The sequence below is a fragment of the Juglans microcarpa x Juglans regia genome, chromosome 8S, assembly GCF_004785595.1.
Source record: "Juglans microcarpa x Juglans regia isolate MS1-56 chromosome 8S, Jm3101_v1.0, whole genome shotgun sequence".
NCBI lineage: Eukaryota > Viridiplantae > Streptophyta > Magnoliopsida > Fagales > Juglandaceae > Juglans > Juglans microcarpa x Juglans regia.
In genome coordinates, this window is record NC_054609.1 from 1179149 (window position 1) to 1193126 (window position 13978).

General features: G+C 34.5%; 1 protein-coding gene and 1 long non-coding RNA gene across 2 annotated transcripts; both read left to right on the forward strand.

The window, feature by feature from the left end:
• Positions 1-410: 410 nt before the first annotated feature.
• On the forward strand, positions 411-2656 carry LOC121244023. Its single transcript, XR_005936365.1, has 2 exons — positions 411-2134; positions 2282-2656. It is a non-coding gene; the product is annotated as an uncharacterized LOC121244023 (long non-coding RNA).
• Positions 2657-9154: 6498 nt separating this feature from the next.
• LOC121244450 (trihelix transcription factor DF1-like) lies at positions 9155-12076 on the forward strand. Its single transcript, XM_041142525.1, has 2 exons — positions 9155-9573; positions 10369-12076. The coding sequence occupies exons 1-2, from the start codon at positions 9308-9310 to the stop codon at positions 11906-11908; spliced, it is 1806 nt and encodes a 601-aa protein (XP_040998459.1). The 5' UTR covers positions 9155-9307; the 3' UTR covers positions 11909-12076.
• Positions 12077-13978: the final 1902 nt, after the last annotated feature.

Here is a 13978-nt window from a genome sequence, read left to right on the forward strand (position 1 = left end):
GATGTTCATTTCTTTTTAAAGTCACTGCTGTCTGGACCCTATATATGTGTATTATGCTGCTCATAAGTTTTAATTTTTGATTTTGTCCTTACTTATAAAAAATCAAATTTAATTCCTTGGCAAAGAGGTCTTTGAGCTATTTTCTGCAAAATAAAGAACTACCATTCAAACTTATCTTGCAGTGAAAATGTTCAAGAGTATACTTTTTGTGCTTTACTTGTTTGTTTGATTTTATCAAAATGGGAATCTTTGTAATGGACGCAGTGCAAATACTGGCGCTTTTGTACAGGATGTATTTTTATCATGTACCTTCAGGTGCTGATATATATTGCTGTTAAATTATCTGTTACCAGTAAAAGTTTATATTTTTTTTAGTTAACTTTTACTGGTAGCAGATAATTTAACAGCATACCAGCAGAAAAGTTTATTTCAAATACTTGTATCTTACTTCATGCAACTAGGTATTACGGTCCTCTAAAATGTACTGACTTTTTTTCCAAACTGTGGTTAGTAGCAGAGAGGTAAGTATACTGAAAAGTTTATGAAAATTGGGGTTTGCTTGATCATTGGTTTAAATATTGGTTGCATTCAAATTGGAACTAATCCATCGATTATAAGAAAGCTTGCCACTCTTTTATCAGCCAAATAGCTGATATATCTCTATTTCTTGAAAGTTTCAGTTTTCATCTGGTTGTTTTGGATTATCACCTGTTACATGCTTCAAGGGTGACCTAATATTTGTGTTGTTACAAACTACAACTGGTAGTTATAAGGTTTATTTTTTATGCCTTAATTGATCGACAATTGCCGACAGCGATATATGTAGGAGAAGCTGGTACAGAGAAACCTTCTGTATAAGGTTTGGAATGGTGAATTGAGGTAGAGTTATATCCGTTGCTCTCTATCTTCTCCAAAAGATACGTCTGAAATTAAACTGACATCATGGTGTCTATCCAATTCTTTTCATATATGAAATTAAACTGGCATCATGGTGTCTATTCAATGATTTTCATATCCCGAGTAATTCCTGGTAGGAAATTGTGGCTTAATTACATATTTCCACTGTGCTATCACTCTCAGGATATTGAATGTTGTTAAATGCCAAGTACCCTAGTTTAGTTGATATGCAGGAGATGCGAATTGGACCAATTAATGATGCCCAGCTGATGTGGATTTTAGCGGTAAGAGGCTTGTTTTTGTTTGCCTTGTATTTTCTGTGAGCATGAAGAGAGGGTTGGGGTGAAGATGTTCCCCCTCTGAATATATTATACAAATAATTAGTGCAAACTGCATAAATCCCTTGTACATGTATTGATTGAAAAAGACTTATTTAAGAATGCCGATTTTTATTAATCTACCTCGGCTGAGATGGTGGGTCTGTCGGCAAAGTTAATCTTGAATCCTCTCAGTTTTATGCAGTAACAGGTAAATCCAGGTTCACTAGTTATCAAGAACTACAATTCAAATAGAAATATTTGATTGGATCTGAGCATGTGAATTTAGAGTTTCTCTTCCTGCTTTTTTTTACACGTGCGAAATGATGAATTGAAAGGAAATTAGGGTCGAAAAGAGTAGAGTGCTAAAGATTAGCCACCTCCGGATACTTCTACATAGCGAACATAAGCACTTAATCGTTATACGTATCAGTTTTCTGTTTGTTAGTAAGGATTTAATCATTATTTGTGCTGGTCATTATTGGATGTCACTTTAAGTTTTCAGTAATCAGAGTTTATGATTCAATAGGATTTAATATTTTAGGATACTATGCAAACTAAAGTATTATAATCCCATCGGACGTGCATATTTGCCTGTAGCCTCAAGCAAATAACTGCCTCCTGATAAGTGAAATAGTATCATTAATTAGTTCTTGTATTTGAACAGCCACATATATTGGTTTTCTGACGCTATCACACTCTTTTTCTTGGCAGAGTTGCTATCATCCTATTTGATAATCTTCATACAATACCCTCTCTATTTATGACTCTAGTTTGATAGTATCCATAGTTGATAGTACCTTACTATTTATTGTTAATATGTTATGACTGACAAATTAATGTTGACAGTTCACATCTTCTGTTCTCCTAGAGGAGATTGTTAGAGGACACCGAAAGGGAAGACTCTGCCCACTATAGAGGTATAATCTGTATTTATTGGTTTCAATTATCGCACCTATAATCACCTACTATTCTAAAGTTTCATGAGATATACATAATGCATACTGATTATTATTGCCAATCATTGGGCTTAATATTCAGTTAAATCTTTGAAGCCTTGTTTGTAGGTTTGTCGCCGGTTGGGTTGCCATAAAATGGAGCAACGTCGATATCTTGTTTGAGGATCTGTTTTCTGGGTTCCTCCGGACTGATTCACAAATCACTTTAGTGGTATTGAGGTACTCCTTCTCAGTCTCTGTTTCTGCAGCTAGAGAACACATCATCATCATCATCATCATCACTCCTAGTATTACTATAAAACCGGTTTTATTGGTTGGGTTATTACATGGTACTAGTGAAGTGGGATTACAGTCTTGACCACATGGGGCGTTTGTAAAGATAGCATACAAAGTTTGTTGCAAGACACTTTAAATGATCATTGGACAAAGCTTTATCCTGTTATCCATTTAAGAGAGTCTCACATCAGAGAAGTGGACAGAAGTTAAAAAAGAAGAAAGCAGCATAGAAGTGGACGGGAGAAGAATGTGGTCTTTTGTTGTTACTACAGATCTATCTGTCTTTCCCCATTGTAAATTGTTGTTTATGGGCACATGGGGGCCTCTCCACCCTCTCTTGTTCAGTGTCATCTTTTTGAGTGCTTTCTTTTGGGGTCCCCTCCACAATGACCCTTTTGCATATATATATATATATATATATTATATAAAGGTTTGTACTTTGGTCTTGGGGTGGAGATGGGTTTTGGTAATTGTTCATGTAATTAGGTTTTATTAGGCATAATTATCCTCGGGATCGTTTTTGAGTCTTGAATTCGTGTGACATCGTTTTGTGGGTGTGCACATGCTTCCATGTTCCAATGATGCGCACAACCTTAAGAAGCGGCGTTTTGCCATTCATGTAAGCATAACTCCTGAAGATCAGCTTTAAACATAAACATTACCATTACCAAAATCTCTGGCACGTGGTTATGATTGCTTGCAAGTCACTCCCACTATATCCATCTTTTTAGTTTGTATTTTTCTCTTTTGGCGAGTCTTTCTTTTTGAGTTATACGTACATATGAAGGATTCTTACAATAAAAATCATTAAAATTTTGAGTTATGCAAGCCACTATATATGGAAGGTTATATTGATAATGCCCCAACTCTAAATAATAATAATAATAACAATACTAATAATAGAGGGTGTGCGAGCCCTTGTGCCGGCTTGTAAATATAATTTCTCTTTAATTTATTCTTTAAAATTTCCACTCAATGTAATTTGAACTATTTAGTTGTCAACAGAGTAAAATAACCAAAATACCATTTTTATTTTAGTACTAAATGCAAATTCTTCATTTCAAATAAAATGGAGAGAAATATGTGGAATGAATAGTTAAGAAAAGTGATAAACTCCATATTTGTATGGAAACTGTATATACATATATATGTATATGTAATATTAGATTCCGTTTGAATTCGGAAAGTGTTTTATTTCATCTCATCTCATCATTAGGCTTGATTGAGACTACTGCTAAGTCCATCATCGTGATTGAGGACATCGATTGCTCACTTGATCTTATTGGTAAAAGAAAGAAGAAATGCTGATGCAAAAATTGAGATACAGGTGTTCGTAACTTCATGGAGTTGTGGTCGAAGAGAGAGAGAGAGAGCGAGGCTTAGGATTTTTTGTGTGGAGAAAGATGAGATATTGGGGGCTACGGTGTCGTCTGCTTAATAGATCAAGCCAACCCGTATTTTTTGGCCCAAGTCTATTCATCATTAAAATTTTTCTAAATTTTTACACAAATAGACAATTTAATTTTTTCAAATTTCAAAACAATAATAATATTAAAAAATAATACTTTAATAATATTTTTTTTAACTTTTATATTTCATCTAAAACTATCTCATCTCATCTCATCTCATCTCAAATCTAAACCAACCCTTAGTTTACATTTATTTGGGCCATACTCAAGTGCTTAATTACCTTAGGAAAGTCTCTCTCTCTTTTTTTTTTTTTTTTTTTGTTGGGGGAGGGGCTGCTGAGCTGGTGCCAGAGAAAATGGTAGGGGTTAATCCACATGGTAGACAAGATGTACATTCACATCACATGCTCATCCATGTGAAATAAACCTTTTTGTCTACGTACGCGTAAACTTTTCATATACATGTTCCTGTAAAATAAAGTCAGCCACCTCTACGAATTGTATTTCCCTTTTTTTTTTTTTTTTAATCTTTGAGTTTATAAATATATTACAATATAAAGGTAGCACTCGCTAATTTCTATGAGGCTGTATTAATCATGTGTTGTAAAATACATAGATCATTAGCTCACACATGATGCGAGCTAGCGCTATATAAAGAGTACTGGATTTTTAATTTTATAGATAAATATACATATCTTATGAAACTATATAATAATAATATTAAATCTGTCACCAAATAATTTTCAAATCATTTGATTCCACATCATAGAATTAATGAATAGTATTACTCTAACAATAAATAATGAAGGAGACACTGTTCGATCTTAACACGGCTTGACATGATCAACCAAGACTTTCATCACTCGATTCATTGTAAGTTTCAAAACATCACTGTTGTATTGGTTTCTTGGTGGTTGTCCAAGAAAACTTAAGAAAGAGAGAATATCATTTTCCCTTTTAACCTAGTTGCATGCGGTCCCATATATCTTGTTGTCAACTTGATATATATATTTATATATATATATATATATATATATATATATATCATCTTTTATGAAATTCTCAAAGCTACCTATCCAAATCTACCATGTGACTCCTTTGCATTTAACTTGTACAATGCCAGCCTGCATGATATACATCCCTATATATATATATACACATATAATTCCAGCTATTTATTGAGATGTTGTGCCAGCAAAGCAACCCGACATAAACAAAAACCCTAGCTATCTAGTAAAAAAAAAAAAAAACACTAATGTTTTGTAAGACAAGCAACATATACGTACATACATACATATATAAGCAATTAAAACCTTGGGGCAAAAAGGAGAAAACAATGTTATCATGTCGACAGTGCTGCATGCATGCAGCAATATCCCCACTTCTCATGTTATTTACGAAGTATATATATATATATATATATATATATATATATATATATATATGCTCTGTTTTACTTAATTCTAATTCAAACATTGCAGGCGATCGAATAGATGCTGCTCCCATGCATTATGATCACTTCAGAACTCACGACTTATATATATATATATATATATATATATATATATATATATATATATATATATTCTGTGATCTGTATATAAGTCGCCCTAGCCTGCAAACTCATACTTTGTTGTTAGATTTTTTTACTTACGACTCGGTGTATAATTAACACACTAATATTTATTATGAGACTCATAATATATATAAAAATTAATAATTTTTAATTTTAATTAAAGTATTAATAAACACTATAAGAAAAATACTTATATATGACCAGTTATATATATGCTACGAAAATGATAATTTCTTATTAAAATGAGTCTATTTTCAAATGCAAATAACCTATATATCACAAATACTCGTTTAATTTTCTTGTAATGAAAATGACTTGTAAATAAATTTTTTCGATTACAAAAATAGAGATAAAGAGTAATATAATATATATATATATATATATATATATATAATTTTTATCTATTTCAGTGTTTTTCCATGCATGTTTTACCTGATTTATATCCTTAAGGAGTTATGATTTTAGTTGACGAAACTGCCCCTTATAATAGATGATTGTCATGATTTTTGTGATCTCTTTGAATTTTGTACCTGACCTTGAGCATGATAGTATACTTTCACATGAAAGTTTTATATATCTTTCATGATTTGTGCATTAAATGACATATTGATTGAATGGGTCCTACCCCGTTGCATTATTATTTTGTGTGTTGGGCATTCCCACTTGGGTTTTGGACTGCCAATAATTGAGATACTGAAATTGATTGCGGGCAAACGGAAACAAAAACCCTCTGTTCATTTCACAGACCCTTCCCCCTCCTCCACCTCTTATTTATTTATTTATTATTATTATTTTTTCTATCTTTACTTCAACCATGCATCTAGGGCTAATTATTTCTACTGTTATATGATCACACGCAATCATATATCATAAGATTATTATTTTTTTTATAAATGCTTCATCCACAAAATAGTTTTACAATTTAATAAATCATATGATTATAAGAGTATTATAAATTTATATTTGAGTTTGTAGTGGAATGATTTATTGAATAAAAGGTACGTACACTCCACGATATTAATTAATTAAAAAGAGGAATTCGAACTTCATATTAATTATTCTATTGTCGTATATATGTTGAAAAATTAGAGAGGGAAACGGGAGACACTGTAGAAATTAATGGATAAGACACAAGCTGGACTGGATATTTTATTGAGTAATCTTGTATACAGTTGTAAAGTGTGCAAACATTATACAGTCACTTTAAAAAAAAAAGTAGAGTTCATTATTAAAAAATTAATTTTCTTTTTATGTGAGTCATGTATTTATTTATTTATTTTCAGAATGATTACGCGATGCTTGTACATTCACGACTGCAAATATCATTTCTCTATTTTGCTCATCTATGCCAATCTACGGAGCCCCTTTTTATACAAGTATAATTACAAGGATTATTAAGTAAATTAAACAATTTTTGGATAAGGTAATCGAAGATGACAGCCATTATTAGTGATCAGAAGTGAAAGAAATTATTCGTTCTACTCATGATAAAATTTAGAACCACCCATATATATATATATAATAGGTGTATATAAGAAGACGAAAATTTTCTTTTAAGCCATGACCTTCTCACTAAAAAGAGGTCATTTTCAATTGCAAGCGCTCCTACAATTTCAAATTTGAAAAGAGATAGTAAACAATATATATATATATATATATATATATATATATACACACACACACACACACACGCTCTCCTGCCAAAATTGCATACAATATGGCTACCACAAGGTCATGAGGTATTTATATAAAGAAGAGTGATCCCGTAGGAAAATTAATCATATTTAGAAGGCGGTGTAGAAATTAACTTCATTCGCATTTTTGACATAACATGATTTGATATTTAAAAGAATTTAATTTTAAACTTCTTTTACAAATCAAATCTTGACATGTTAGTACGTAATACTGTGGATCAGGTCTGTATGTATCTTCCACATTGGCTTGAAAGTAAAAATATATATACTGTATTCTCATCTTATTTCTCTTACATTATATCGATGCAACATTAATATTAATAAAACTATTATATGAGTTCTTACTTTTTTTAAATGTTCCATACATTATAATGGAACATTAGCGAGATGAGAGTACAACATATATATAGTACTAGTCTCACAAGCTGACGTGGTTTAATATGATTCGTCAGATCTACTTTACAATAAAAGTAATTTTATAATCTGACAAATTACATTAAGTCACATCAGTTTATAAAATTACTTTTGTAATCACTTTGTAGTTAGAGTATTTCTCATAACAATATATTTCTCTGAATAATTAGCTAAACATCCAAATTAACATCCCAAATAAGTTGTTTTTGATGGATGATTATATATACAACATCACAGGCATGGAAATTTTGAAACCATTTATTACGGTAGGTTTGAATCCAACAGAATTGGCCTACCATTTACTTCTATTCATAAATGGCTTTGCCTAAAAACATGACCCTACATCTAACCCGTTTCATTCAACAGTGGATCCCACTACCAAAATTTTTCTTTTTATAAACTCAAGTATTTTCGGAATACATCAATTTGTCAAAACTACTATGGTCTCGATCAAAGGTTGTCCCCCAATTACGCCAAATTGTAGATCAGTACCACATTACTCCAACTCAACAAGTTTGAAAATCAAAGCTCGATTTTTTTTTAAATTATTTTATTTTCAAGGCGGTATATAGAGTATGTTATCCAGTGCATCATTTAAATGATCAGTATATTTGATTTATAAGATTCAGATTTTAAAATTTATTTTTCAAATTAAATTATATCATGTAAATATTTTATTGTATGTATTCTACATATTGACTTCAAAGAAAAAAAATTTAAAATTTAAAATTTTGTTTTTGTCAAAAATTCAAACCTAGGGGTAATTTGAGTACTAAGAACTACCCCCGTATAAAAAAAAACCTGAAGTACACAGACAAACCCAGATCATAAACGGGATGATTTATTAAAATATCATCTCAAATTAGCTTTCATGATTAAAGGTCAATGGTATCCATGTTAGGGTTAATCCGGTCATTTCACCTACCATTGAATTCCAAAACACCCTCACAAGTCACAAAAGCAAAGCTCATCTCCACCAAAAATAAAAAAGAAAAAAAATCATAAATAAAAAAGAGAAAAAGAAAAAAAAAAAAAAAAAAAAAAAAAAAAAGGTGACCTACATGGGCCGGCTTTTAACTCAATTTAGCTGGACAGACAAAAACTAACATTTTATCATTATCGTCTCTATGTGCAGCTGTTCAAATATTTCTGCAAAACTTTTTTATTTTATTTTTTTGTATTTTTACATCCATCAGTACAGATTTTATGTATATTTCTGTGCCAATTTTTATTATTTTCTACTGTTATTTATTTTTTTTAGAAAAATACTTTAATCATAACGAGACTATACAAAAGTAAATTTTATTATTTAATATAGTACATTAGATTGCATAAAAAATTAATTTTATTATAAAATAAATTTAATAGATTTCATAAAATCATACCGGCTTATAAATTTAATTTGTGAAATCTCTTTGCCTCCTCCACAATTATCTCTTTTTTAATCTCGACGGCACAGTCACAGACCAACAAAGCAAAATTATAAAAGAAGAAAAAAGAATTTGAAGATTCCACGGCTAAAAGAAAAATATTATATATATATATATATATATATATATATATATATATATTGTGAAAAAAGAAAAGTTCCTGAGATTGACAAGCAGATCCCCACCATAATAAATTAGCAAATTCACCATACACTTATCTATCTTCATAAAATCGTCGAGAATTCACCTTTTTCCTCTGTTTGGTATTTTTATTTTTATTTTTCTGTCTTTCTTTCAGCTAGACTGTAATTGCTTGTAGAGAGAGAGAGAGTCCTATGCTGGGTGGGGACTCGGGTAGCAGGGTGTTGGAGAGCTCCGACGATGCGGCTGAGGCCATGGCAGCGGCCGTGACAGCTCAGCAAGGCGCCGAGGTTGGCGGCGTTGGATCAAACTCAGGTGAAGAAGATAAGGGTGACCGAAGTTACGGTGGAAACCGGTGGCCACGACAGGAAACTTTGGCACTCTTGAAGATACGGTCCGACATGGACGTGACCTTCAGGGATGCAAGCGTTAAGGGTCCCTTGTGGGAAGAGGTTTCCAGGTTATTTATATCATACATACAGCTATAGCTAGGTTTCTGATACGGTACTGGGTTTTTTCTTTTGTGAATTTTCATGGGAATTTGAGCTGTGTGTGTTGCTGGGTACAGATCTGTATATATATTTTTTCCGCTCTTTTTTGCGCCTTAATTGTCTCAGTAGTTCACAGTACTTAATTTGTACCCTTGCGGGCAGTTCACATGCATTTCACTCGCTGTCAGAATTCAAGGGCTAGTGTTTCCAATAAAAATTTCTTTTCTTTTCCTTCGCCGTCTATTTTTTTCTAAGAAAATTTATCCAGTGCGTTCCCAGCTAGTTTCTCACTTCATGTTGCGGGAATTCCGCATCAGCAAAGAAAATTCTGAGCTAGCTGTAGACTCTAGATTTTAGGTAAATTCGGGTTTGTTTTTGTCTTCTAGCATTTGCCTTTTCCTATATCCCAAAAAGGATATGAAAATAAAGATGTTCCAGTCCACGAAAATGAATTGTTTCTTCTACATATTACTCTATGATCTCATTCAGTACTTTGGTTCTAGAAATTTAAAACGGAGAATGATCATAATCCTCCCAACTTGAGCTATACGTTTTCTTAATTTCGATCCTTGTACTTTTGAGCTCTTCTTAATTATTTCCAGCTTTCATGATGATGACAGAAATTTTCATGTTTCTTTTATGTGGAATACAGCTTTGTTTTTATCATGGCCGCGGATGAATCATAAGAAACAGAAACGGAGAGTTTTCTCTTCTTTTGCTTTCTTTTTCTGGGTTTGATTTTATGGATCTGTTTTGATGATCAGGAAGCTAGCAGAACTTGGTTATCATCGAAGTGCCAAGAAATGCAAGGAGAAATTCGAGAACGTGTACAAATATCACAAAAGAACCAAAGAAGGCCGCACGGGGAAACCTGATGGAAAGACATATCGTTTCTTCGATCAACTGGAAGCTCTCGACAATCATCCTAATTCCCTGCAATCATCCAGTACGCCGGCAAAGTCTTATCATACAGCTCCACCAGCAGTGGTACCGGCGACAGTAGTAATGCGGCCATTCATTAACCCTCCTAGTCTTCCACAGATCACTGTTACATCAACGACGCATAGTAGTATGAATATTGCCGCACCGGTGATAAACCTTACAATTCCTTCGTTCCCACCCACAAACCCTACGATTCTCCCAACGCCACCGATAGCGACAAACCCTTCTCAGATTAGCGCAAACATTCCATCTTCTTTCCCGAATCTTTCTGCTGATCTTATTTCCAATTCCACTTCTTCTTCCTCGACTTCCTCGGACGAAGAAATACTGGAAGTGCGGCGCAAGCGAAAGAGGAAATGGAAGGACTTCTTCCAGAGACTAATGAGGGAGGTGATACAGAAGCAAGAGGAGCTGCATAGGAGGTTTTTGGAGGCCATAGAGAAGCGCGAACACGAACGCATGGTTCGCGAAGAAGCTTGGAGAGTGCAAGAGATGGCGAGAATCACTAGAGAACGAGAAATATTAGCCCAGGAAAGATCGATAGCGGCGACCAAGGACGCAGCGGTGATGTCATTCTTGCAAAAGATATCCGAACAGCAAAACCCGGATCAAGCAGCTCAATTTGATCTGCCGCCACCACAGCCAGTACAACAACCAGCAGCACCACCTCCGGCATTAATACCAGTACAACATTCGGCACCAATATCGGCCCCGACTGCAGCAGCAACAGTACTGCCACAAACGGTGACTAGTTTGGGAATCCAGAAGATCGATAATAATGGGGGGAGCTTCACACCGAGAAACTCTTCGAGATGGCCTAAAGTCGAGGTTCAAGCTTTAATAAAGCTACGGACCAATCTTGATGAGAAGTATCAAGACAGTGGGCCAAAGGGCCCTCTGTGGGAGGAGATCTCGGCCGCCATGAGAAAGCTTGGATACAACCGAAGCGCGAAGAGATGTAAAGAGAAGTGGGAGAACATCAACAAGTACTTCAAGAAGGTCAAGGAAAGCAACAAAAAGAGGCCCGAGGACTCAAAAACGTGTCCCTACTTTCACCAGCTAGATGCTTTATACAGAGAAAAGAACAAATTCGAAAACCCAGTATCCTCGAATCAAGTAAAGCCCGAAAACAACATGGTGCCATTGATGGTGCAGCCGGAGCAGCAATGGCCACCTCGGCAGGATCAGCAGCCATCGGACACGGCAATGGAAGATGCGGAAAGCGAACCAATGGATGAAAACCAAGAGGATGATGATGATGATAAGGATGGAGACGAGGAGGAGGAGGAAGATGAAGAGGGGAGTGCTAATTTTGAGATAGTGGCAAGTAAACCTGCTTCCAATATTGGTGCAGCTGAGTGAGACATGGCTGATCGATCGAAAAGAAAGTCCAAGGAATTAGGGGGTCGGGTTTGCACGGGTTGTCGGGCGGGAAGTGGACCACCGGGTTCTGGCTGTGGTGATCAAATTATTACAGATCGACAAGGAATTACGCGTTGAAAATATACAGCAAACACGTTTTTTGTTTCCGGCGGGGGTTTTTGGGAGGGGGGGGGGGGGGGGGGGGGGGGGGGGGGGGGGGGGGGGGGGGCGCATATGATCAGTTGGATTATATGTTTATTTCATATATTATTATTATTTTTGGGTTAAATAAATAGCTCATATTATCGAGAGAGAGAGAGAGAGAGAGAGAGAGAGAGAGAGAGGGAGAGAGAGAGTTTGGTGTTGTATTTTTTGTTTATGTTTGTTTCATGGTGGTGTAAATGTGAGAAATGGTTATTAGTTTTGTTTTTTGTCATTTCTTATCTTTAATTTTTTTTAATTTATATTATTTACAGTATTTAGAGTAGACAAGTCTTGCACATTTTTTTGAAAACAAATAAAATCATTACAAAATATTATTTTTTAATCTTAAATTTATTCACTTTTTCAAATTAGAGAATGCACATAATTTAAACAATTACAAGTATCACTTCTCTTAATTATACTTTTATATATATAAATTTAAGGAAAAAAAAGGAAAAAAAGAAAACTAGAAGTGCTGGCAGAAGGATCTATTTACTCTTAAAGGCATCTAAAGGTTTTGGCAGAGAAATGCAGAAAATGTCTATGATGGGAGTCTGATATGGATATTTAGTGCAGTAGAGAGCTTGATATGAGAGGGGGAGGGGACGCAATGCCTGCCCTTAGCCACAGAGCTTACCACAAAATGCCAACTTCACATGCATGAATTCATGAGCCCTACAAAAATAGGGTCCACCAAAAACTAAAGGAATCTTCTAAGTTTTCTTAATCCATAAAGCCTAACTTGCACACGCAGTTAATTTTCTCTGTACAAGGAACAATTGGTTTTCATTAAATTCAGGATCATGATGGTGTCAGTACAAAGAAAATGATGGGGGGACTGGGATTTATTATTGCTGTGATGTGTACAAAAATAATTAGCTCTCTTTATTAATTATATAAACACACAAAATATAAGTTTTTTTTTTTTTTTTTTCCTTTAGGCAAGCAAATTTTATTAAAAAATGAAAAGATGATATAGGAAGAAAGAGTGGTGTTTTTGAAAGACATACATGCCAATACAATAACCACAATACAAAAGTGATAGAAAAAAAAAATAAAACGGATTTTAAGACTAATTTCTTGGTCCACGCCCATGTCCTCCAAAGAATGCGTTATCTTAAAAGATGATTTTTAAATAAGCTACTACTGGAGGCGGTGTAAGTTGTAGGTACACTACAGTTTGTGGTCTTATAAAAAATTTTTTTAGAGAGATCCACAATCTATTTTTCAAAATCATCGGTTAGGAAAAATGATAATATAGTAGAAAGACAGGCATCAGATTGACTGATTTAGGGTGGATCATTTGTCTTCCCGCGCCTATGTGGTGGCTCGTGGAGACCACACGTCGATGGTTCGGAGGTGAGGTGGGGTAGATCTGAAAGATCATGAGGTGGAGAATCTATTGGTACGGCGCGTGTAGTTGATGGAGTCGTTGGGACACAGCGGCACGTAAAGACCATACGCGTGAGGGCCACGCGTTGAGTTTTTTGGCGCTATTCCGCCTCGTCCCAGTAGATTGGCCGTAGTTGGGTTGCGTGGTGGGACGTGTGTCGATTGCTGGTGGTCGGAGTGCAGTAGATCTGACGAAAATCAAACCGATGGATGGCAGGAGAGAAAAAACACACTACCATAGAAGCATATTCACACAATAATAATGGAAAGGAAATGGAAATGGAGAGGGTGGAAAGCATATTCACATAGCTCTCACTCTTCTCTCTGGCGGAGGCACTAGAAGTGATTTGAGCTTTCTAGAGAGAAGAAAGAGCTTCTCTTTCTAGAGAAGGAAATCATATTTGGAGATGTTGAGTTGTCACTCTAAATATAAGCCTTTTTACAATTTCAATTGAAGTTCTCTTTCATTATTAT